Source organism: Eleginops maclovinus, chromosome 4 (genome assembly GCF_036324505.1).
Source record: "Eleginops maclovinus isolate JMC-PN-2008 ecotype Puerto Natales chromosome 4, JC_Emac_rtc_rv5, whole genome shotgun sequence".
Taxonomy (NCBI): Eukaryota; Metazoa; Chordata; class Actinopteri; order Perciformes; family Eleginopidae; genus Eleginops; species Eleginops maclovinus.
This window is the reverse complement of record NC_086352.1, coordinates 6,631,846-6,654,477: the sequence shown is the minus strand read 5'-3', so window position 1 is coordinate 6,654,477 and position 22,632 is coordinate 6,631,846. Positions and strand designations below refer to the sequence as shown.

The 22,632-nt window shown below is 41.0% G+C and overlaps 1 protein-coding gene across 1 annotated transcript in view; it reads left to right on the top strand.

Moving 5' to 3' along the window:
• Window positions 1-22,632, top strand: part of ntrk3b (neurotrophic tyrosine kinase, receptor, type 3b) — a 221,978-nt gene that overhangs the window by 73,300 nt on the left and 126,046 nt on the right. The window contains 1 exon segment of the mRNA XM_063880534.1: window positions 20,080-20,148. Within this exon segment, the coding sequence (XP_063736604.1) occupies window positions 20,080-20,148 (69 nt within the window).

Genomic DNA, 22,632 nt, shown 5'->3' with positions numbered 1-22,632 from the left:
ATAATAATAATAATAATAATAAAGATAATGATAATAATAATAATAATAATAATAATAATAATAAAGATAATAATAATAATAATAATAATAATAATAATAATAATGATAATAATAAAGATAATAATAATAATAATAATAATAATAATAATGATAATAATAATAATAATAATGATAATAATAATAATAATAATAATAATAATAATAATAATAATAAAGAAAGGAATATTATTGATAATAATGATAATTAAATAGGAATAATATTGATAGTAATAATCATATTCATATTGTTATTAGTAATAATAAAATAAAGAACGGAACATTATTGATAATAATAAAGATAAAGATAATAATAATAATAATAATAATAATAATAATAATAATAATAATAATAATAATAATAATAATAAGATAATAATAATAATAATAATAAAGAAAGGAATATTATTGATAATAATAAAGATAAAGATAATATGATAATAATAAGATAATGATAATAATAATAATAATAATAATAATAAAGATAAAGATAATAATAATAATAATAATAATAATAATAATAATAAAGATAAAGATAATAATGATAATAAAGAAAGGAATATTATTGATAATAATGATAATTAAATAGGAATAATGTTGATAGTAATAATCATATTCATATTGCTATTAATGAGGATATTAATGTATGATATAAGGCTTTTTTCATAACAAGACATTCACCTCAATGTGCTTTACATAAATCAAATGCAATGGATGCAAACTGTAAGGAAATTAATCGTGAGCCAAATCAAATGAAAAGGTTTCAAACTGTCCTTCAAAAATGATCTATATTGTAATTTCATATTTCAGCTTTGAGTCTGCACGAACCTGGGCGAGGAGGTGACAGGTGTGAGATGAAAGGGTTGAATTGGTTCCCATAATGCTGCATTGACTAACAGGTGATGTCGTCATCGTCTACTCTCTTCATCTTTGCTCCCGTGGCGCTCAGGAGGAGTGTTAACCCGGCGCACCTGAGTCGCTTTGATGAGCCCCTTCTTTAAACCCCCGCTCATTACCACCGGCGCTGAAGAGACGCCACTTCAGCCGGAGCAGACCTCGATGTGCGTCTCACGGCGAGGCGATGCTGTTATCGTTGCAGCGGTGCGCCGTGATGAAAGGATAAATGGATCCTCCGGGTTAATGGAGGGAGGCGGCCCGGCCTGCAGCGAGCTGAGTGGAGCCAGCTGGACTCCGGCTGGGAGGAACCCGGGTTTTCATGTTCCGAACGGCGCCCTGCTCATTTCTGCGAGTGATTTGGATGTCACCTGCTCAGGGTTATGTATGTGAGACACCAGGTCCGTCCACCTGAATTCATCATTGTCATTCAGATCACGGCGCGCCCCCCCCCCCCCACCAGCTGTGCAGATGTTAGACATGACAACTCTGACAAACAGCTGCTGCTCACTGAATCTCTGCTTATATTCACTGAGGATAAAGAAGCACACACTGTCCCTCGCAGAATAAATTGTCTCGCTGCAGAGAGGAGGATCTGATGGCATTAATAACAGCCGGTTGTCCTTTATTTCTTCCTTTAGGATGTAACTAGACTACTAAATACATTTATATTCTGCTATCATGAGAAATCATCAGCATTTGTCTTTATATTATTAGCAGAATATTATATCAAATTGACTCTTGCCTGTGGAATACTAGTCATTTTGAAGCAGCTCCTTCTGCACATGTTTGGATTCGTGTGGTTATGTTTTTGGACAGACTCCCAAAAGTTCTGCGTCACTTTTAATAATTTACAATTTTAATGTATAGAATAACTCCTCGTGTGTTTGCTGCTACTGCACATTAGATCATGCAGACACTGTATGACTCCTCTGGGACTCCCAACAATTGGAAACTGCAGTAAAAACCTGCCAGACTTCTATAAATACTGTAATTAACATTCACAAAATGATGACGCAAAGAAGATGCGTTTGCTGAGCGCCTTAGCATTGAGCGTATGAATGCAGTTACTCCATTTTAAAGTTTTATTTAAATGCTTTATTTTACAGAAAAGACACATTTGCATTCTTTAATCCACTTTCACATTATAAAAGCAATGACACAAAGTCAGATTAGCTCATTTTTACCATTTTCTTTATCAGATTTGCTTTCTTTTCAGGTACGGCAGGCTGCTAATGATGCTAACAGTCACGTTAAGGCTTTCTTTCAGTAAGATAAAGTCATATTTACTGATATAGTGATTGATTTCGGGAAATTTTGGGGTATCCTTACTTTTCTTTTATTGCCATGATCATGTGAAATTGGAGAATACACATTCCTGTTCTATAACACAAAGTAAAACATATCGAAAAGTCCAATTTTGACATAATTATTTTCATGTTTTCTTTATTTTAGAGATATTATGGGCTCCTATTAATGCTATGAGTCACCGTAAATGCTCTTTTATATATGTTTAATTAAATGTTTAATTCAGATTTGTCTTTTATGACCATAAACTGTTCAAAATACAGCTTTTTTCCATATAAAAGACACAATTCTGTTCTAGAAATCATATTTATGTAGTAAAACCAATGGCAAAATGTCAGATTAACTCTATTTTGACAAGTTTTATATCATGTTTTCTTTATTATAGAGATATTATGGCTGCTTTTAGTGCTATGAGTCACCATAACGCCTTGTTATTTATATTTAAATAATATTTTGACTCCCTGATTTTTCTTCTACGGCCATAATCAGTTCTAAATGCTTCTTTTTATAACAAAATATTGCTTTTTTCCACAGAAAATAGACAATTCTGTCGTATAATTCATATTTATATAGTAAAAACAACATCAAAAGGTCAGATTAACTCGATGCTGACACAGTTGTCGGCATGTTTGCTTGGAAATAAAGGCAAAATAGTCGATGCCAGTCATTTTTTATGTACGCCTCTCCTGTATTACCTCAGCTGTCCTGAGCTCCCCCCTCACACATGTTTATGTCAGCAGTATCTCAAGGGTGCGTGTGGCAGGCCATCTCTTAAAGATAACAACACATTATGTGGAGGTAAATCTTCATTCCTCATACCCTTACCTGCATCTCCATAAATTTGCATCGTTGCTGAGTGTCCTTGAGGCCGTTGTGGTGGAGCCGCCAAGGAGAAACCGCTGTAAGATGCAATTCTTCTTTTCTCTATCCTCTTAATGAAACAGGAAGTGGAGACGGTTCTCATTTCATGCATCAGGTTGTTGAAATACACGAAGGCGGGTCCATGGCTGTCTGGCTCTTGCATGTGCCGTTAGCAAGCTGCATGGCCATCATGAAGGAAGTGAGCAGAAGCTTTCACAAGAGACCTATAAGCTTCTGCCGTCACTACAGAAACGATGCATACTTGAAGACTTTTATGAATGAGTCACATCTTATTTACTATATAATCTGACTGTCTCTCAAAGGCAGCAAATCAGTGTTTTGTCTCTGAGAACCACCTCAGGAAATCGATGAAAAAATCATATCAGTCACTGTTTCCGTTAGCTGGTATTTACCAGACGTTCAGCAGGAGTAAACAGCAGACGTCCGGCCAACTGAAATCTCTGTTCATATTGTCTTGTACAAACAATTAGACTTTCACCTTTAAAAGTGTATTAATAATAATGTGAATGAACGGGTCGGCACCAGCCACAAGCAAGCAACGAGACTCCACTGCTGTGAGCCGCCATGGCCCACCAAATAACAATTCAGGACTTATTCTTACCTAACCCTATATTTGCTGTTCCCAAAAGGGGCCGTACGCATGCTGCCTTCAAATCCGTTGCTTTCAATGTAGACGCTTTTGGTTCAGCTCAACCAGGGCACTACATGTGTGCAGAGGGTAGAAAGTAGTTCAACTTCTGAGACAGAACAAACACCTCAGCAAAGACAGGCGGTGCATAGGAAAGTGGTGCATAGGAAGGTTACTGTAATACCTGTACAACAAATGGAATTGGTTTGGTAAAAAAGTTTTAACATAGGGTCTCTCAAACATGGTTCCATGCAAACTGTGATTGCACTACATGTGTATATGAAGCGCCCGGGTGACGGGACATTTACTAATGTTCCCGTTGTGCCGATTCTTGCTGCAGAGAATCAGTTTTCTCACCTTCGAAATGAGCCACAACAAGCCGGCGTCTTAGGCTGTACTCGAGAAGGAAATGGAGACAGATGAAACATCTAGCTGATCTCTGGAAGATATGGGAGATATAATAAATGGAGTAAGATTAAAAGGAACTTTCCTTCTGGAGACCTTGTTGTTATTGTGGATGATTCGGCTCCCAGAGACTCCTGGCTGCTGTTGGGGTTTGCGTGTCTGTACGTTTTTCTCTTGACTAATTAACCAGACCCACTAATTGACCTATCGGAAGCTATTGAGTGTATGCAAGTTTACCGTCAGGCTCGGATCCACCTGGATCGGCAAGGTCTTACCTCTACTACCTCTGAGGAAACCAGGTTCAATTAACTGCTGTGTTATCCCGAAGGATTCTGGTGAGGGGGGGGGCCCTACCTAAGTGTGAGTGTGGCACTCTTACCTTAAAGCAGGAGAGGACAGCGCAAAGTTCTTTGAGGTTTGGATGGTTCTATTTGAAGAAATGACCCACAGTTTTACAGGAGTTTTACCTTCTGTAGTTAACAGACCTTACACTCCTTCATGTCAGCTTACCAACCAGTGTACGTTTAGTAGATGAGTATAGAGCTTTGTGGATTTTACTAAATTATATTTGATTGTATTCACTTTCATGTTAATTATATAACCCACTATGGAAACCTCATCAGGATGGATTCTAAAGACCCAGGAAGTAAAGGGATAGTCCGAAGTGTTATAACAGAGGCCTGTCAACACACTCTGTTTGCTCCTGGAAACTGGAGATTACTTGGAACTGGAAATCAGATTATGCTGGAATATTTCCCATCATCGCCCCGTCATGTTTACTGGCACATCTGGACGCTGACTTGAGTTCTTCCTGTGTTTTAGTTACTGGTTTCCACACTAAGCAATATGGTCACATGATGCACACTGAAAGGCTGAGCTACATGTCAGGAGTAGAAGTAAAGCTTCCTTTCAAATGAAGGACATGTTCTCCAATACCACAAAGTGTTGGCAACTTCGTGGCACTTTGGAAGCATTTCTGATAGACACCACTGAGCACAAGCCTCACTAGTTGACGGCTGTCGTTCATTATGTAGCAGAGTAATAACATAACCAGACACAGAGTTGCTGTTAGCGTATTGATGGTGTGCAGAAAATCACAAAATGAACATTAATGCTCACAGGCTTGGATGTCCAATTCACAAAAGATCACATTTTTCAATGCGACAGACTCCATAAGAGCGGATCGTCTATAAACAGCTGCTGGATTTCAGAGTCTGGGTGTCATTTGTAAAGATGTGGAGCCTCCTGCCATCGATTAATACATATTTCCTGTCTTTCAGAGAGAAATATTGTCAGTTTTATTCTACTTCAGTTTTCCGACTGCTGAACGAACTGATTACTTCAGATTTCACATTCAACATTATGTAGAGTATCGCTAAAATTAGCTCAAGTGCCGCAGCTAAGTGCTACCAAGACACTAATGCACAGATGGGGCCGTTTTCCTGCATTACAGTACATTTATATACTATTCATTTATGTATGCAGTAACACCATTGGTCTTCTGGTCCCTGACTTCAGTGCAGAGTTATCTTAACTGTTATTGGATAAATTGCGATGACATTTTGTGCAGACATTCATGTCCCCCTCAGGAGGAGTTGGAATCACTTTGGTATTGCCCTCCTTTTTCATCCAGCACCATTTGTCCAATACTTTATTTTATGGCCAAATACCATATATTCTCAAGACATGGCCAACGACCTCAGCTGTACTTAAGAAAAAAAGAAGCTAATTAGCTAGAGCTGGCCGGCTAACATGCTAACCGGTTAACATTGACACTGTGTTAGCGTGCCCACATGAGCCCACATTATAGCCTCACAAAGCTGCTAGCATACCTGAGACTTTAGTTGCTAACAGCTCCCCTTTTGGGAACAAATAGGCCTCCTCAAGACACAGCCATGAGCCTCATCTGTTGTGTTAAGTGCTACAACATCTTGGTATGATAACTTAGCATTGATACTGTGTTAGCATGCTTACAGTAGCAAACAGCTTTCTGCTCATCAGCACAGCCTCACAGAGCTGCTAGCTGCCTTTAGATTATTAGCTGCTTCACATCATCGCTGATCCAACAAGGGTATACTTGATAGGTTTAGTGCACGCACACATTTAAATGTAAATATGTTGTTTTTGTATTGTTCTACAGCTCTAGACATTGTGTGCAAGAGTTATTCCAACACCACTGAGGGTAAATGTGTACAAAATTAGTTTTTTGCCAGCCAGTTCTCCCGGGGAAGTGTATGACGAGTGCAGCGGGTCCGCAGTAAAACCTGGCATTTTTACAATAGTTCACCTTGCAGCTTTTGACAGCAGCACATGATTCCCCTGCTCCACATCCAGGTTGTAAGAGCTTTGATTGCACAAGCCTCGAGTGCTCTCAGGAGTTATGTCCCTGTGTTTGCAGCTCCTGTGGCGGGTTATTGGTGGGGACAAACAAGCATTGTGGCAAAGACAGACACAAGGCTCAGGCCTGTGGCTCGGTAGAAATGCTTTAATTAACGGAAACAATGCCCTCCAGTTCTTTGGACTGTGGAATTATAAATGGGCACAGCAGAAGCTGCGCTGTGGTCTGGCTGTCAGGATTTGGATTCAGGTGAATGAATGCCTTAGACCACCTCTCTGAAACCTCCGGATTATGACTCAAACACACTAGAGAGTCCTGCTTTGGGGGAAAGGTGCCACAGACACAGTCATCTTCAGTGTCTTGGACCCAATAACTCAAATGTTCTGCTCTTGAATTCCTCATTACCTCTGCCCTCTCCCAGTATGGATGTGTTTCTATGTAGCAGCATATAGAATGTATTGACTGTGATCATGCTGTGTGGACTGGCTTGCCCCGATGGAAAAAAAAACACTCGGAGAAACAAGGCCGGAAACAAGGCTGCAAATGTTTTTCGCAGCCATGTGAAGGAAAAACACTCCTGGGTGTCTTTATTGGTGTTTTTAATCAACTCTAACATTTTATCGATTCCAGCAAGAGGCATTTCATAAAGCAGCAGGCCAGAACAGGTTGGCAGAGTGTACCTAGAGCTGAACGAGCAGCAAACTTCTCTCTGTGGGAACCAGGAGGCCAGGCACACTGTCATAAAAACTCCACTGCAGCCCTTCGACTCCTAGAAAATAGACTTTGCATTTTGTGTAAAGATATGCATGTCTATAAATAGCAAACACAGTCTGAATTAAAGCGGAAAAGGTTCAATTCCACCTGTGGCGATGCCGGTGTCAGTTCTGCTCGGCTTGTCTCTCGAGACAGACAAATTCCACTGCATTGCTCAGTGTATAATAACGTCTCCATCCCTATCTGGATAAAATAATCAGAATCGTGGCTTTAAGGCTTGTTTCTCCTGCTTCCTGGAACATTGACTCACGTCTCTCCTCTACAATCAGCAGCGTAGACGGATGACTGTGCACAATATTGCCTTGCATTAATTACACCGACACACTGAGAGCGATTTTCCTGGGATATATTTCAGTTACTAATGCCTCAACCATAATAGTGCTAACCTGCCTTCATGGCTCAGTGAGCTCTAATGTAAGGCGCCTCTCCTGCTGGCTCATATCCCCCTTTTTTATTTGACTATACATCTTACTTCACCTTCACAGAAATAGAGCAAAAAAGCAGTTTAGAGATTAGAATCTGCCAAACAATGTCGCCACACAGAGACTAATTCACCTGCGTTATTATACACTGATAGCAGGTTTCATGAAAAGACAGGATTAAGCACTTAAATAATCACAGCTGTTACTGCAATGAGAGTGAAGAGATATTATGGGCTGTTATTAGAGCCGAGTCACCATCATGCCTTGTTTACAGGAGATAGAACTTCTATTCTCAAATAGGGATTCATTTGGAGAGCATTCAGTGATCCTCAACGTTTCTATCACCATCATCAGGACAACATATATCTAAACTAGCGACAGATGCATTAGTTTAAACTCTACTTTGAGTTAGTGTAGTTAACTGTAAGCTCCATCTGCTTAACTGTTTAGTGCAAATGGAAAGTGTTAGCATGTGTAGCGACTGCAGAACAAACCAAGTCACTGAGAGGCTGAGAGGTCGGGCCTGGCTCCCTTTGTGTCAGATGCGGAAAAATGAATGCAAACATCCAAAAATGCATTGAATAAAAAGCTTACTTCAATTAAGATATCAATTTCTGATAACTTGCACATATAAACTGTCTGAATAATCCAGCTGTGAAAAGGCTACGGACAACAAAAATGACCACGACCCTCTCACCCTCTCACCCTCTCTTCCACACACACCTCACACACACATCACACAGGTGAACAGGTGATTATATTGCGTACAGTGTGAGTGCCGCCCATAACCATGTGACCCAACTGATCCAACCAATCAAAAACCTTTTTAAATCCTACTCCAGAAATCCCCACTCTGACATTCGTGGCTCTTACAGCATGCTAAAGGTGTTCTGCATTGATCAGCAGGCAAAACATACACATTTATTGATGCATTGTTAAATATATTTGACACATGTCCCCAAATTGACGTTTGAAAAAAACCTGTTTGCTTACAAAAGAAAAGAAAATCCTCAATAAAAAACATCATTTCAAAATGAATTAAAAAGTAAGATATGAATGTCTTAATGTAAACCTAAAAAAGACACAGATTTAAAACGAATTACATTAATTACTACATTAAGATACCGTGAAGAGCCCATCTTCCTCCCAATATAGATAAGTCCCCATCACTTCCCTGTAATAATCAGCGTGTTAACGTCACGATTTAAACTGTCAGCCTTTATGTCAAGAAACCCAGCTTTAAACATTCCTGCCGTTGACTCTAAATGTTGAAATACACAAGATCCTTCTTGCAGCGGTCAGTACAACCACCACCACCCCTGGTAAACCCTCACACACACACACACACACACACACACACACACACACACACACACACACACACACACACACATAACTACAGAGACTTCTCCTGTTGTGCAATGTTACTTATGTGCATTATATATACTCACACCTTTAATACTTTCACATGGCTGCTATATCGCTAAACTCTTATCTTTTAGTATTTTTATGGATGTTTCTTGACTGATAATAAGCTATCTTTGGCTCTTTACTTGCTTTAACAAATGTACATTTCCCCTCTGTGGGACAAATACAAGGTATTCTGATTCTGAAGGTGAACTATAGGGCTTTTCTGCACAAAGCAGCTGGAAATAGAATAAATTGAACAAAATATTCCTGTTTATCCTGAGGGTTTATGTATTGTCTCCATATGCCCCGGTTCGACCATGAAACAGCAGGCTGCGCCGTTTATCATCCAAAGCCATAATTATACTTTTGACAAACAGTGGGACTCATTGACGCGGCGGAGGGTTGTGTACCTCGCACGCGGACGCTTTGATAGTCGTTGCATGTTGTTTAACCCGGGTGGATGCGGAGGAGGAATAATCAGGTTTAAAAGCAGATGAGAGGAATTCTGATGCGCGATTAGCAACGACACATGCACACACACACATGCCCAACCAGAGGGTTTCTCTGAGATTAAAGAATGGACTATTTTTATCCCCTTCTCCCCAGAGCGAACCTCACCTATCCTTGATGCAGATTTGCAACAAATCATTTTCCCGGTTATAATGAAGTGGTGGCCGTTTGAAGTTTCTCCTCTGCAAAATTAAATCCATATGCTACCTCAAACCTAATTTATGGATCTCATTTCCCCTTCTTTACTCTTTGTATCTCCAGGTGTTATGAGGGGATTATAACACATTCACTCTGATTCCTTTATCAATGAAGCGTCGTCTTACTGACACACATCCATCAGTGGGATCCATTTACGCTTTTAAATGTTAGATTTCCACTGTCCGTTGCTCACAGTAATGATGCTATTTTTAATTGTCTTCCACATCTTGGCACCGATACATCATTACCTCATTGATTTTGAGACATTTGGGTAATGACTGGAAACAAATGAGACAATCGCCGAGACGCCCGTCAGCTTCTGCAGCTGACATCACCAGAAGAGATAGTGCCAGAGATCTTAAATACAAACAGATCAAACATCTGAACAAAGGACCATGCAAACAGCTGACCCTCTTTGATAGAACACTGTGGGGGTTATTTTACTTTAGTGTCTTTACTCGACTACATAGCAGGTTTTCATTTGGGCTGTTTTTCTTTACATTTGGATAGGAAGTAGTAGAGTAAGGGGAGTGTTGTAATGAAAGGTTCCTAGCTGAACTGGGGTTGCAGTTCATTTAATAAGTAGTGCCTAAATGCATTGTGGATCCACTCAAGTCCTATCGGGACCTTTGTACAGTCTTTGGTTGGGCTGCACATAGGATGTTTCTATAGTATTCAGGGTTTTGCTCCCTCAAACCAAAATGCAGATGTTAAAGTGCTGCCAGGAAACAATCCCTCTGTTGGTCAGAAAGGGTTTAATGAATCCAGAGATATGAAGATGGGGTCAGATGTCTGGTCAGACGGCAGAGACAGCTCACGGAGAATAAATAGGGGATGGATGTCCGGTGGGTCTGCGGGGGACGAGTGGCAGGCAGCAGGCTGACACTGAGACTGAGATTTCTGATCCTTTCTTTTACTCTCTTTTTTCTGGAGAGGAAGTAAAGGAACCGGAACTCTGGATTTGTTTGTTGTTTGAGGTGCAATATATGACTCAGCAGCTTTAAGACGTGAAGACACTATTATTTTCAGCTTTGATCTAATGCAGGATTTTCACCTGAAAGTGGGCGGGGCTTACATTTTGGCGGGAAGTGACATTAGCGCCTCATGCTATATTTCACTAGAACAAAACTGGATATTTATGTCTCAATGCAATTTCAGGAAATAGTGGGACTTATTTTCCTAACTTTAGCTGTGCCTCTTCTTTATTGAAAGGCACTTGCATCAAAGAAGTTACCATTCATTTCTCAGAGTTATTACTACTATCTTCAATCAGATTAGGTTGAAAAGACTGCTCTTGAAATCAGTAATATCCCCATCTAACAATACATGAACCTCAAGAGACCCTTATTACATTAAATGGTAACACTCAGCAATCAGCACTAAGGTTTAGGCCAGCAGAGCCCAGCAAATTGATGTTGTAGTTGATGATATAAAAGGGAAATATTCCAAGAAAGGGGATGTTAGGATGTACAGTAGAGATATGGAGGACTTTTATCTTGATCTGCAGAACTAGTTTATTAGTAGGGAGTGGTGGGGCTTTGGGAGAGGACCGCTATAAACAGTTAGACTGCTTAAAGGCTTGCCCTTTTGTAGCTGGCGGTACATCAAGGACCAGATAAAGAAAGAGACATGGGGTCTGCAGGACACATTTAGTGGTCTTGACAAACGTTAATCCGATCGACCGAAGTACACTTTTACAGATTCCAGCTGAAGAAAGCAAGCAGGGGTTTTAAGTGACCCTGTAGCATCAGTTTTTTGAGCTTAGACCAGGGGTGCCCAAACTGTGGGGCTCAGCAACTTCAAAAAGTACAATGGAATGCGGCCCACGCTTGAAACTTGTGCTTGTCTTATATTGTCCTTCTTAAATAAACATGTGTGTGTTAATAGCCCAATGTCAAATCCACTCTCGTTGAAAACAAGTCTTAGTTGATGAGCAAAAGCCCAATAAGTTATTTAAATAGACCCTTCATATTTCCCCTTATTATCAGCAATCTGAGGCTTCTGTTTTAAGCACTGAGCTGAAACTAAATAAATGAAGCCCTATGGAGAGCTGGATTTTTTTCTTAACACAAATTCAAGTATCAACCATAATGTACCTACATGTGATTGAAGTTATAACTTAACCTATGAGGCAATATACCTCACCTCTACTGTGGTGAGTGGCCCAGCCCTTCCTAGGTCTTTCTGTATGTGGCCCAAACGTTTGGACACCCCTGGCCATGGACTGAAGAAACTGACTGAAGAACTTACAGACTTTTCAGTGCATCCTTTTCCGATCGTTGTAGTTATCTCAAAAATATACTGGAATTTCCGGACTATAAGCCGCTACTTTTTGCACAAGCTTTGAACCCTGCGTCTTATAGTCCGGTGCGGTTTATAGTCCGGTGCGGCTTTCCTATGGATTTTCCATGATTTAAGAGGTTTTGTTTTGGTTTGTTCCGCTGTTGTACGGCACTACTTTGCCTGGCGGAAGGGCATGTGATCAGACACACAGTCACGGGGGAAAAGAGTGGTATGTTGGTCACATGTCCGTCCGCCAGGCAAAGTAGTGCCGTACGAATTAGCCCGAAAAAGAGACTAGATTAGCAAGAGCAAGACGAGTACCGTAATTTCCGGACTATAAGCCGCTACTTTTTGCACAAGCTTTGAACCCTGCGGCTTATAGTCCGGTGCGGCTAATGTAGAACAAAACAGGATTCCCCCTAATTTGAGATGTGCGGCTAATATTCAGGTGCGCCTTGTAGTCCGGAAAATACGGTATTTGTGTGATCACGATAATAGTAGTTTTTAATATACTTCCTAGCTTTTGCTCGTTATAAGCATACAGTCTCTTTTCAATTGAACTTACGTAGCTTTTCATAGTTTGTAGGTTTACTGGCGCAAGATTAACTCGACTACTTGACACTGGATTACAAACAGCTGTCTCCTGCATGGAAGTCCAGTGTTTGTCTGACCGATCCATCCTCCCCTACCACCGACCTTTTGGGTCTTAATGGATGATCTCGACATCTGATAACGCTGCAGGTGGGTTTCAATTATAGATGGCTTCATTTCAGATGAAGAATGCCACCGACCAGTTGGAAGTGAGATTCCCAGACAAGCACGTCTCTCCACTAGTAGATTAAATGAGGTACATTTCAGGACCTGCCACGATATGTATTTCCTCCCTTTGTCATTTATATTTAAATGTGAATTTAGTTCTGCTGAGATCTAATGTGAGGTGGCAGACCCCGGTTTCTATCTCCAAAGAACGAGGTGTCCTGAGACGGAGAGGATATTTAAAATGAGGTGTTTTTTTGTTTGTTTCGAGTGACGGAGGGATATGCATTTCAGCCTGTACTCTATCACGTTGTGCATTCAGGCAGGGTGCATTGGGCGGGATGAAAAGCATAAAATAAGCTCCGAGTATTATCACTTGGACACAGGCAAGACGGCATGGGGGTGCATGTGTAGGCTCGTGCAGATCTTATTAGCAGCTTATACTTGCATTCTTCACCGTGGAGCATTAGATGTGTGACCTAGGGCAGGGTCAGGCTGCTGCTGAGCTCATCCTCTGCAAATGAGAGGAAGTATTTATTCTGGGAATACCTTCAGTTTGCCGGCTTTGATGTTTGAAGCACCGGATCAACATAATACATAGAGAGGCTGCAGGATAATACATATGCTGACATTCAATCTGCTTTAAAAGCGAGTGTTCGCAGGTAAAGACGGATATTTGTCTGTAACAACAAAAGCCTGAACTTGACTGCAGGCTGAGTCACCGCCTGTTTGTATTTCCAGGGGATTTTATGTATTTTATGTAACGTGGTAATTACCCTTTTAAGTCGTCCAAAAAGCACAATGTTCTCTGAATCGTACACTTCCTGTTTGAGACAAGAGATGGCCCCAGATCAAAGGACTCCAACCTTTTATATTATTAATGCAACATCACTTCATAAACTGCACGTGGCTGCTGAAGACAAGCTCCTTTTTTTATGAAATGTCAGCTGCTCCCCTCTAAGAAAAACAACTTTACCTTAAGACTGACCTTCAGGAGTTTAAAAAAAGGTGTGTTTTCGCAGAGACATTTAAAAAAGCTGCAAAAAAAAGGGGAAGCAATTAGTTCCTGTTGCTCTTCCTGCAGGAATGAATACTTATTTATTTGGTATGCTTTCTAACGACGCTAGCTACCATTGGCTGGACTCTGAATGTAGTGCGTGCAGGTTTCAACATGTCCCCGTAAACCCATCTTTTGTCCTCCGTTGTTAAACAAAAGTGTCGCTCTCTTCACGATACAGGTTGTTTCTTGGAGATAATCTTGTAGCCTCCCTCTTCTGTTACACTGTGAGAACTACACCAACAAACAACACATATACATTAGCATAGTGTGCGACACGTACAGGTATTAAAGAAAGTAGGACTTGAAACAAATACTGAATTGGCAGCTTGTCGTGAAAGGAGATGAATTGAATGTTGAAAGTTCTTCTCTGATAACTTAATATCCGTGCTGCTGCAGAGCTTCAATAAAGACGTCTACCCACGTCAATAAAACACGCAGTGCCAGTACATGAAGACACAACAGCAAACACTTGCAGTCATTGGGAGTTATCTGTCTGCACCGTACCATCTTTGAACCATTTCATGAAATAAATATTATGTATTCATTGAATTATATTGAAGGTATTCTTCTTAAATAAGGCAACTTTGTTATGTCAAAAAGTACCTGGTTAGGTTTGGAAAAAGATCATGGTAACACAGGGACACAAGAACATGCTGACTGCAGTGGGACTCAAACCGACTCTCCCCTGACCTGAAGATGAGTGCACTATCCCACTGCACCACAGCCTCTCGATGTACAGCTACCCAAAGGTCTCTTCTCGGTTGACTCGTGTTTCCACCTGGGACACCTGTGTCTTCAGAGCATTGTTTTGGGGTTTAGTTTTTTTTTTTGTATTCTTAAGATTGACATTTGAGTCAAATTTGAAAAGGTGTGTTATGCAGAGACATTTAAAAACGCTGTAAAAATCATCCGAGACAAAAGGGAAGCAATTAGTTCCTGTAGCTGCAGCAAATATGAGCGCCTCGCCCTCCGCCTGACAGATGACAACTAGATTTCACGACGTCCGTGCTGCTGATCCGCTGCGACACCTCGCTCAGTGGCTGTCTGCTTCTCCTCTGCCTGGTCCTGAATGTCAATCTGCAGTACTACCTTCCCCTACACCCCAACGAACATACACACTCATACAGTAGCTACCAGTGATGCTGCACTAATTAGCCAACCCTCTGGAGTAGCCGAGCCCTCCCCGTGGCATCTGTGCCAAACAGAATTATTAAAGAAGCAGGAGGAGGAGTCGCACCTCCTCTGCAGAGGAGCAAACACACTGGATCCGTTTAGCATTCACTCCGTCGCCCTCTGGCTAGGGAGCCGGCGTCGTCATCAATATTAACAACTAGATACATCCGTCGCCATATTTTCCAACCCCAAACTAATACAAATTTCATGTGAATCACGTAATTATAATTCTGTATTCAAATGAGCTCGGTCTGGAGATGATGTGCAGGGGCGCGGGGGCTGAGGAGTGTGTTTTAGTCGATGTAAATAAAGAATTCTGGCATAGGTCGGCCAAACAAGACATTTTATAGCATCAAATTAGACCATTTTTAACCACAATTTAGTCACAGATAATTAGAAATATTCTGTATCCTGTGTGTGTGTGTGTGTGTGTGTGTGTGTGTGTGTGTGTGTGTGTGTGTGTGTGTGTGTGTGTGTGTGTGTGTGTGTGTGTGTGTGTGTGTGTGTGTGTGTGTGTGTGTGTGTGTGTGTGTGTGTGTGTGTGTGCTAAACGTCCTTCCATGCAGGCCTAGAGCTGCTAAATAAATTCATTATCTCCACCGCTAATTTTTAAATTCAATAATCGATGCCCCCGCCTCCTCTTCCTCGCCCCCCTGTCTGTCGGCATTCGCTCGGCTTTGATGGCTCATTTGCTGATTTGTTTATATATTTATTAATTAATTTACCCCCCCCCCCCCTCAATCCAATTTTAGCTGACATTTCTTGTCGAGATGCGAGGGATGACCTTTGAGAACAGAACGCTTCCTGCCGGAGACGTGAAGGAGGTCTCACTCTGCTCTGAAAAAACTCTCCTCTTCTCTTATCTGTATGCAGTGAAGCAAAGGTGTTAAACGCATTTACATCTCTCACTTATTTGTCTCATCTCAATTGCTTAAAACAAGTACTCCTAACTAACGCATATTTGACTCGTAACTGAAAATCTCTTTCTGGATTAACTCACATCTGATTCAAACATGAATGAAAAGGAAGAGGTATAGATATTCTGCAGAGTCCGATGAGAGTTTGAAACTACTTCCATGTTTGTAAAGTGGAACCAATCTCCTCATCTCACTCTCGGCAAGAAGAGGAGTGATCTTATCTCCTAAAAAGGTCAAACTGTTGCTGTGAATACATCCAAATGGTGCATCAAGCTCCCGCTGATAACAGGACTGCAGATTTTCTACATACCTGGAAGACACACCTGTTGCCACTGCACCTTCACCCAAAGAAAAGATAAAGATACTCCTCATTTCTGCAAGAAGCGCTCGTAAAGGTCTGGCTTTTCGGAAGCTAATGCAGTAGGACTTAAAATGATTGGACGTATTGAAAGCTAACGTATACCTGCAGGGTCTTCAAGGTTAATTGCACCTGTGTGGACTTTAATGCATCCAGGAGACTTAATTCATCACGTTGTTTTTTGTTGTGTCTCGGGTGACTCTGGTTAGCTGGACGTCTAATATAAAAACTGTGTGGTAACGTTTCTGAATGGAGGGCATGCAGGTTCATGAAGTCCTAATCATTTCCCAGAAACATCATCATTTCCATCCCATACTCACCAAACTGTACCGGGTTAGGGTCAGAAAGAGCGTGAGATTATGCTGAAATAACCATAGACTTTTTTCGGTTGACTTTTCCTTTCTCCTGGGACACGAAATGTTGTCTTCTGGGGTCTTTCACAAGTTCAGAGAGGGTTTAGTTTTTTGTTATTCGCTCTTCTTCAGGAATAGTCCAACTTGCTTCTGTGCCGTTATGAATCATACTTTTTATAAGACGTAAAATCATGTGAGTCTGGAGAGTCTGGGGTCTACTGAATGTATACTATGAGTTATTTCTCTCATACTGCCTGTGCTTTTCCCCCTCTGTCTGAAACCAGAGCCCAGTCTGCTCTGATTGGTTAGCTCTGTTGTGATTGGTCAACCGCTTAGAGATGTCCCGCCCCTTTAACCTGTCACTTACAATGTGTTGGAGCGCTAGCCAATAGAAGCGCGAGTGTTACATAATGATGTCGCTGTGTTCAGAAAGTTAACAAAAGAGTCAAATGGAGGCGTTTCAGGGAGTGTGTGGGCTTTGAGCCTTTGCAGACCGTTGACATGCACTAAAATCTGTAGAACACAGTTCAGGGAAGCATGACAGCGCCTCTTTAATACCTGTTATTTGGCGTGTGTCTATTTAGAGATCCAGGGTCTGCATTGAGTGTATTTATGTCTTTGTGATCTGAGCGTCCTGCTCTACAACCCATAATGAGCTGCCGTCTGCTCACACACCTCTCTCTCTCTCTCTCCCTCTCTCTCTCTCTCTCTCTCTCTCTCTCTCTCTCTCTCTCCCTCTCCCTCTCTCTCTCCGTGTTTAATGTATTCTCTCGGTATTACACACTACCTTTGGGAACACAGGTTTCCTTTGGGAGGTGATATTTCCTGCAGCATCTTCTTCACATGTTCTCACATGCACACACACACACACACACACACACACAGGTGAAATGTCTGCTTAAACCATAATAACAAACCCACCCACACACACACACACACACACACACACACACACACACACTGTATTCAGAGCGGTGCTGCATTTGCACAAGCACACACACATTTCAAAGTGACAATATTTAACCAGTGTGTGATGCTTACTTTTACCCATGTGTCTGTGTGTGTGTGTGTGTGCGTGTGCGTGTGTGTGTGTGTGTGTGTGTGTGTGTGTGTGTTTGCGTAGGAAAGGGTAATTGTGCGTTTGCATACAGTACGTGATATCACAGGAAACGAGGAAGACATGCAACAGCCTCATCTCCCTGTTTCCATGGCGATGCTTCTGGTTAACAGGAGCATCTAATAGGTCTTCCATACAAATTAACCTGCCACAGAGTAGAGAGGACTTTAACAGATACAATATCAATCAGAAGTGTAAAGGAACTAAGTACATTTACCGAGTACATGAAGTACAAATGTGAGCTACTTTGTACTTTTACTCCACTACATTCATTTAGTTGCTAGGCAGATTAGGATTAATGATGGTAAATATAATCCCCCTTAAATCAGACTTTAGTTCACCTGCAGTAAATCCAGCAGCTACCCTGCAGTATACAAAGCCATTCAAACTAGCTGCAGCTTTACCAGCTCTGAGAACACTTTAATGATCAATCATTATAAAACATATCAGAGATATTATTCTGAAATGGACCAATCAAACAATGACTACTTTTACTGTCGCTACTTTAAGTACATTTAGAGGAGAGTACTTTCTACTTTCACTGGAGGAACATTTAGAATACTTTTACTGAGACACAGTATTCCTACACTCTGGTACTTCTACTTTACTCAAGTACAAGACCTGAGTACTTCTACTTTACTCAAGTACAAGAGATGAGTACTTCTACTTTACTCAAGTACAAGACCTGAGTACTTCTACTTTACTCAAGTACAAGAGATGAGTACTTCTACTTTACTCAAGTACAAGACCTGAGTACTTCTACTTTACTCAAGTACAAGAGATGAGTACTTCTACTTTACTCAAGTACAAGACCTGAGTACTTCTACTTTACTCAAGTACAAGAGATGAGTACTTCTACTTTACTCAAGTACAAGATCTGAGTACTTCTACTTTACTCAAGTACAAGACCTGAGTACTTCTACTTTACTCAAGTACAAGACCTGAGTACTTCTACTTTACTCAAGTACAAGACCTGAGTACTTCTACTTTACTCAAGTACAAGACCTGAGTACTTCTACTTTACTCAAGTACAAGATCTGAGTACTTCTACTTTTACTCAAGTACAAGACCTGAGTACTTCTACTTTAACTCAAGTACAAGATGTGAGTACTTGTACTTTTACTCAAGTACAAGATCTGTGTACTTCTACTTTACTCAAGTACAAGATCTGTGTACTTCTACTTTACTCAAGTACAAGACCTGAGTACTTCTACTTTACTCAAGTACAAGATCTGAGTACTTCTACTTTACTCAAGTACAAGATCTGAGTACTTCTACTTTTACTCAAGTACAAGACCTGAGTACTTCTACTTTAACTCAAGTACAAGATGTGAGTACTTGTACTTTTACTCAAGTACAAGATCTGTGTACTTCTACTTTACTCAAGTACAAGATCTGAGTACTTCTACTTTAACTCAAGAACAAGACCTGAGTACTTCTACTTTTACTCAAGTACAAGACCTGAGTACTTCTACTTGAGTGAGGAGTGATATCAGGAGTGTTTCCCGAGGATTCAGATAAAGCGTGCTCTTAATAAAGCAGATCAGATGGTAGCTGGGTTTCTGCGCTCGATATGTTTCAAACATCCCTCCTCTGATGAAACCGTTACTCCTTCATGTCTCGTGTTTTTACAGTAAATCTGAGAGTTGGATTTGATGGTTTATTTCTGCGTTCCAGCTCTCACGGAGATGCTGTGTTTCTTAATAGCCGTATGAACAGACTTCTGATGCTCATATTTAAACTGATTCTGAAGATCTTCTGGATATTTGCTATTGAGTTTAGTGGCTTCCTGAGCCCGAGGGGTTCCTTAAGTCAATGGAATTATCTGACTTGAGAGCGGTCAACTTTCTTTTATTGAGTTGTCTGAACCCCGAAGCTGCACACAGAGAGCCTGTTTCCGCCTCTTTGTCAATAATACTTAGCTTTATTTTAAAACATAATTGCTTTTCCGTGTTTTACTTTTTATTTAACTGCGATTTAGTTGATCCCACTTATACATTAGCACCGAGTTTCTGTAGATCTAAACACTCAGTGAAGTAGAAGTTGGGACAAGGAAATCTTAAAGAGACTGGAGAATGAATTTAAGTTCAAAAGCAAGAGATAAAACGTCAAATAACCCACAGAAAGATTTGCTAATTGGGTTTCTGAATCCTAAGGACATCAAAACTGGTGCAAAACAGAAGAGACATGACATCAAGCGAGGGACATCAAATAAGTCACATAAAATAACTTTCCTCTGTTTTTCTTTCCTCTGCAGAAACTTGTCAAAGAACCCGCTCAGCACTCTGTCGTGGCAGCTCTTCCAGCACCTGCAAATCTCCGAGCTGTAAGTCTTTTGTTTGCATTTTATAAGAGCCATTTATCAATGCAAATGGTCCTCTCTGCATGCCATTGTAATCCCTCTTCTTTGTTGTACAAAGTGCGCTAATTTGTCGGAGCACGTGTAAGAGCCTGAACCTATAGGCGGTGTATTGACTCTGTGATCTTAGAAGCCATTTGTTGACTTAATTAAAGGAAGGAAAGCGTAATGGTGTGGTGTGAGGAGCGAGGCTAACCCCATTTCCTTGTTTGTTATGAATATTTTAAGCGATCATTGTGTTTATGAAATGCTCTTTCACCACCACATTGGGATGTCTCCTCGCTCGGTAATTTTCCCATCATTACGTCCATGATTTCGCCCCGTGGCTTCAAAAAGCTGAGTTGTAGCGGGATGTGATACAACACTATTTGTAGCAGGCGTCCTTGTTCTGCTATTTTCAGAGGTAGAAGCAGGGCAGGTCCTCTGAGAGCCGGCACAATGCTGATATGGGGTAGTCCTGCTGTGGCGCACTGCAGAGAAAGGGAAAGCCCTGCACGCACTGACACTACTTTTGCATTTTTGACATTTGGCATTCAGAACTTATCCCTCGACCCGGCGATACCACTGAACGCTCATTCTTACTCGTCCCGTGTAGGAAGCGATTCCCAGCAGACCTCATACTGCTTCTTCGCAAGAGTCCTCTCACTGTAAGCTCTCATCACAGATGGGTGAATGAATCCCTCATTGTGCCTGTTATGGGGTTGTGAATTTCATTCTTCACTCAATGGAAGAAGTCCTGTACTTTGTCCTACCAGCTGTCCAATTCTCTCTGCAGAAGTCCTGTAGCTTCTCTTCTGCTGAAGTGTCGACGCTTTGCATGCATCAGTGTGTAGTTCATTGACTAAACAGACAATTAACAGGAGTCCATCATGTATTTGTGCCAGATTTAGCCATAGAAGCTCATTTTGATCTGCAGTCCCTGGCAGGTTGATGGCTTTGGAAGAAGATAAACAAGATCATCTTATGAGAACAATTACAGCACATAGGGGCAATTACAGCACTGTAATACAAAGCAATCAACACATATCAGATATACATGGACAAACAAGCACGTATAAAAGCTAATAGGTGCAGAAAAATAATGATATAACCCCTGCTCCAGTTTATGAAAACATGTTTGACTGTCCAGTAGTAATGTTTTACAGATTTAGAGAAAGATTTGAGGGATTCGATGTTCCTTAGATCTGAGGGTATAGTCTTCCAGGTATAGGAAAAAGCTGACTGCCCAAAAGTAGTTTATCTAGAATCCCCTCACAGTGCAAAAATACTCCATTACTAGCTTTCCTACTTATCCTTAAAGGTGTACTAAACTACTCCAAGCGGCATCTTTGAGGACTTAGGTCTTTAAGGAAGTCCCAAACCCTGCAGTTCCTCCGACGGCCACTTGGCTCCAAAAGCGAGTCATTCCCTCCATGTGCAAATATTGAGTCGTTCATAAGTCATGCACAGGGTTAGGGTGAGGGTTGGCGTCAGATGTCGCTAGTCTGGAGTTAGTTGGTGTCGTCACTGGCCAATCTCTCTCAGTTTGAGGGCTGTTTGGAAACCTACAGGTGACTTTACAGACTCCATGTTGAATACAGATTGGATTACGCCAAGAACCGCAATGGAAATAACTAATTGGACCTTCTTCCTTCTCGTTCTTTGTACTTCTTCGTGCATTGGTACATCACCAAAAAATGTGTGTTTTAAGTAAGTAAGGAAACGTAGAAAAACATGTCGAACCCTAACCCCTATGCACTCTTACCTCTTACCTGTTATATGCCCGCATGAACACACTTTTTTTCTGCCAAAGTCGACAAACTTATTTGATATAAAACCTTCCCGTATGTTCTGTTTACCTCTGTGATTGACTCACTGGTCTGAAGCGTGCCAGGTCCAATTAGAAAAAGGTAATGGCTCGTACTTCCTCGCACCAATTCAGCCACGTGTAAATCAGCCGGCGGGTTGTTTATTTTCTGTCGATCAAACGAATCCCCATGAAGCCCCGATAAAGCCAATTATTTTTTGTGTATTTAACTCCTAATAAACAACAACTTAATATGGCTTTTCTAATATTGGATTATTGATTCATGAGGTTTACTCGGCATATTGATGATGTGACTGGTGAAGATGGAGTCATTTCTACACAGATTTTACTTTTTAATTGGGGTTAGGATTAAGGTGTGCAAATATTAGATATATAGAGCAGCTGTGTATACTTTAAACTAGAACATCAGAGTCACTGAACAGTGTTGGGTTAACAGAGAAATGACCTCACATTCCTCGATAGACTACATCTCGTGCAACAAACCAAAATAAGTAGCCGAGCTGAACTGAATCACCATCACGGCTCACAGAGTTTGCACCGATGTGCAATCCCATTCTTCTCGAGCAACCATTTTAGAAGCGCTCAAATGGTGTCTTTGTTGTTCTACATGGAGAGCAGGGCCCGGGCGACGCGTCCCCGTGAAT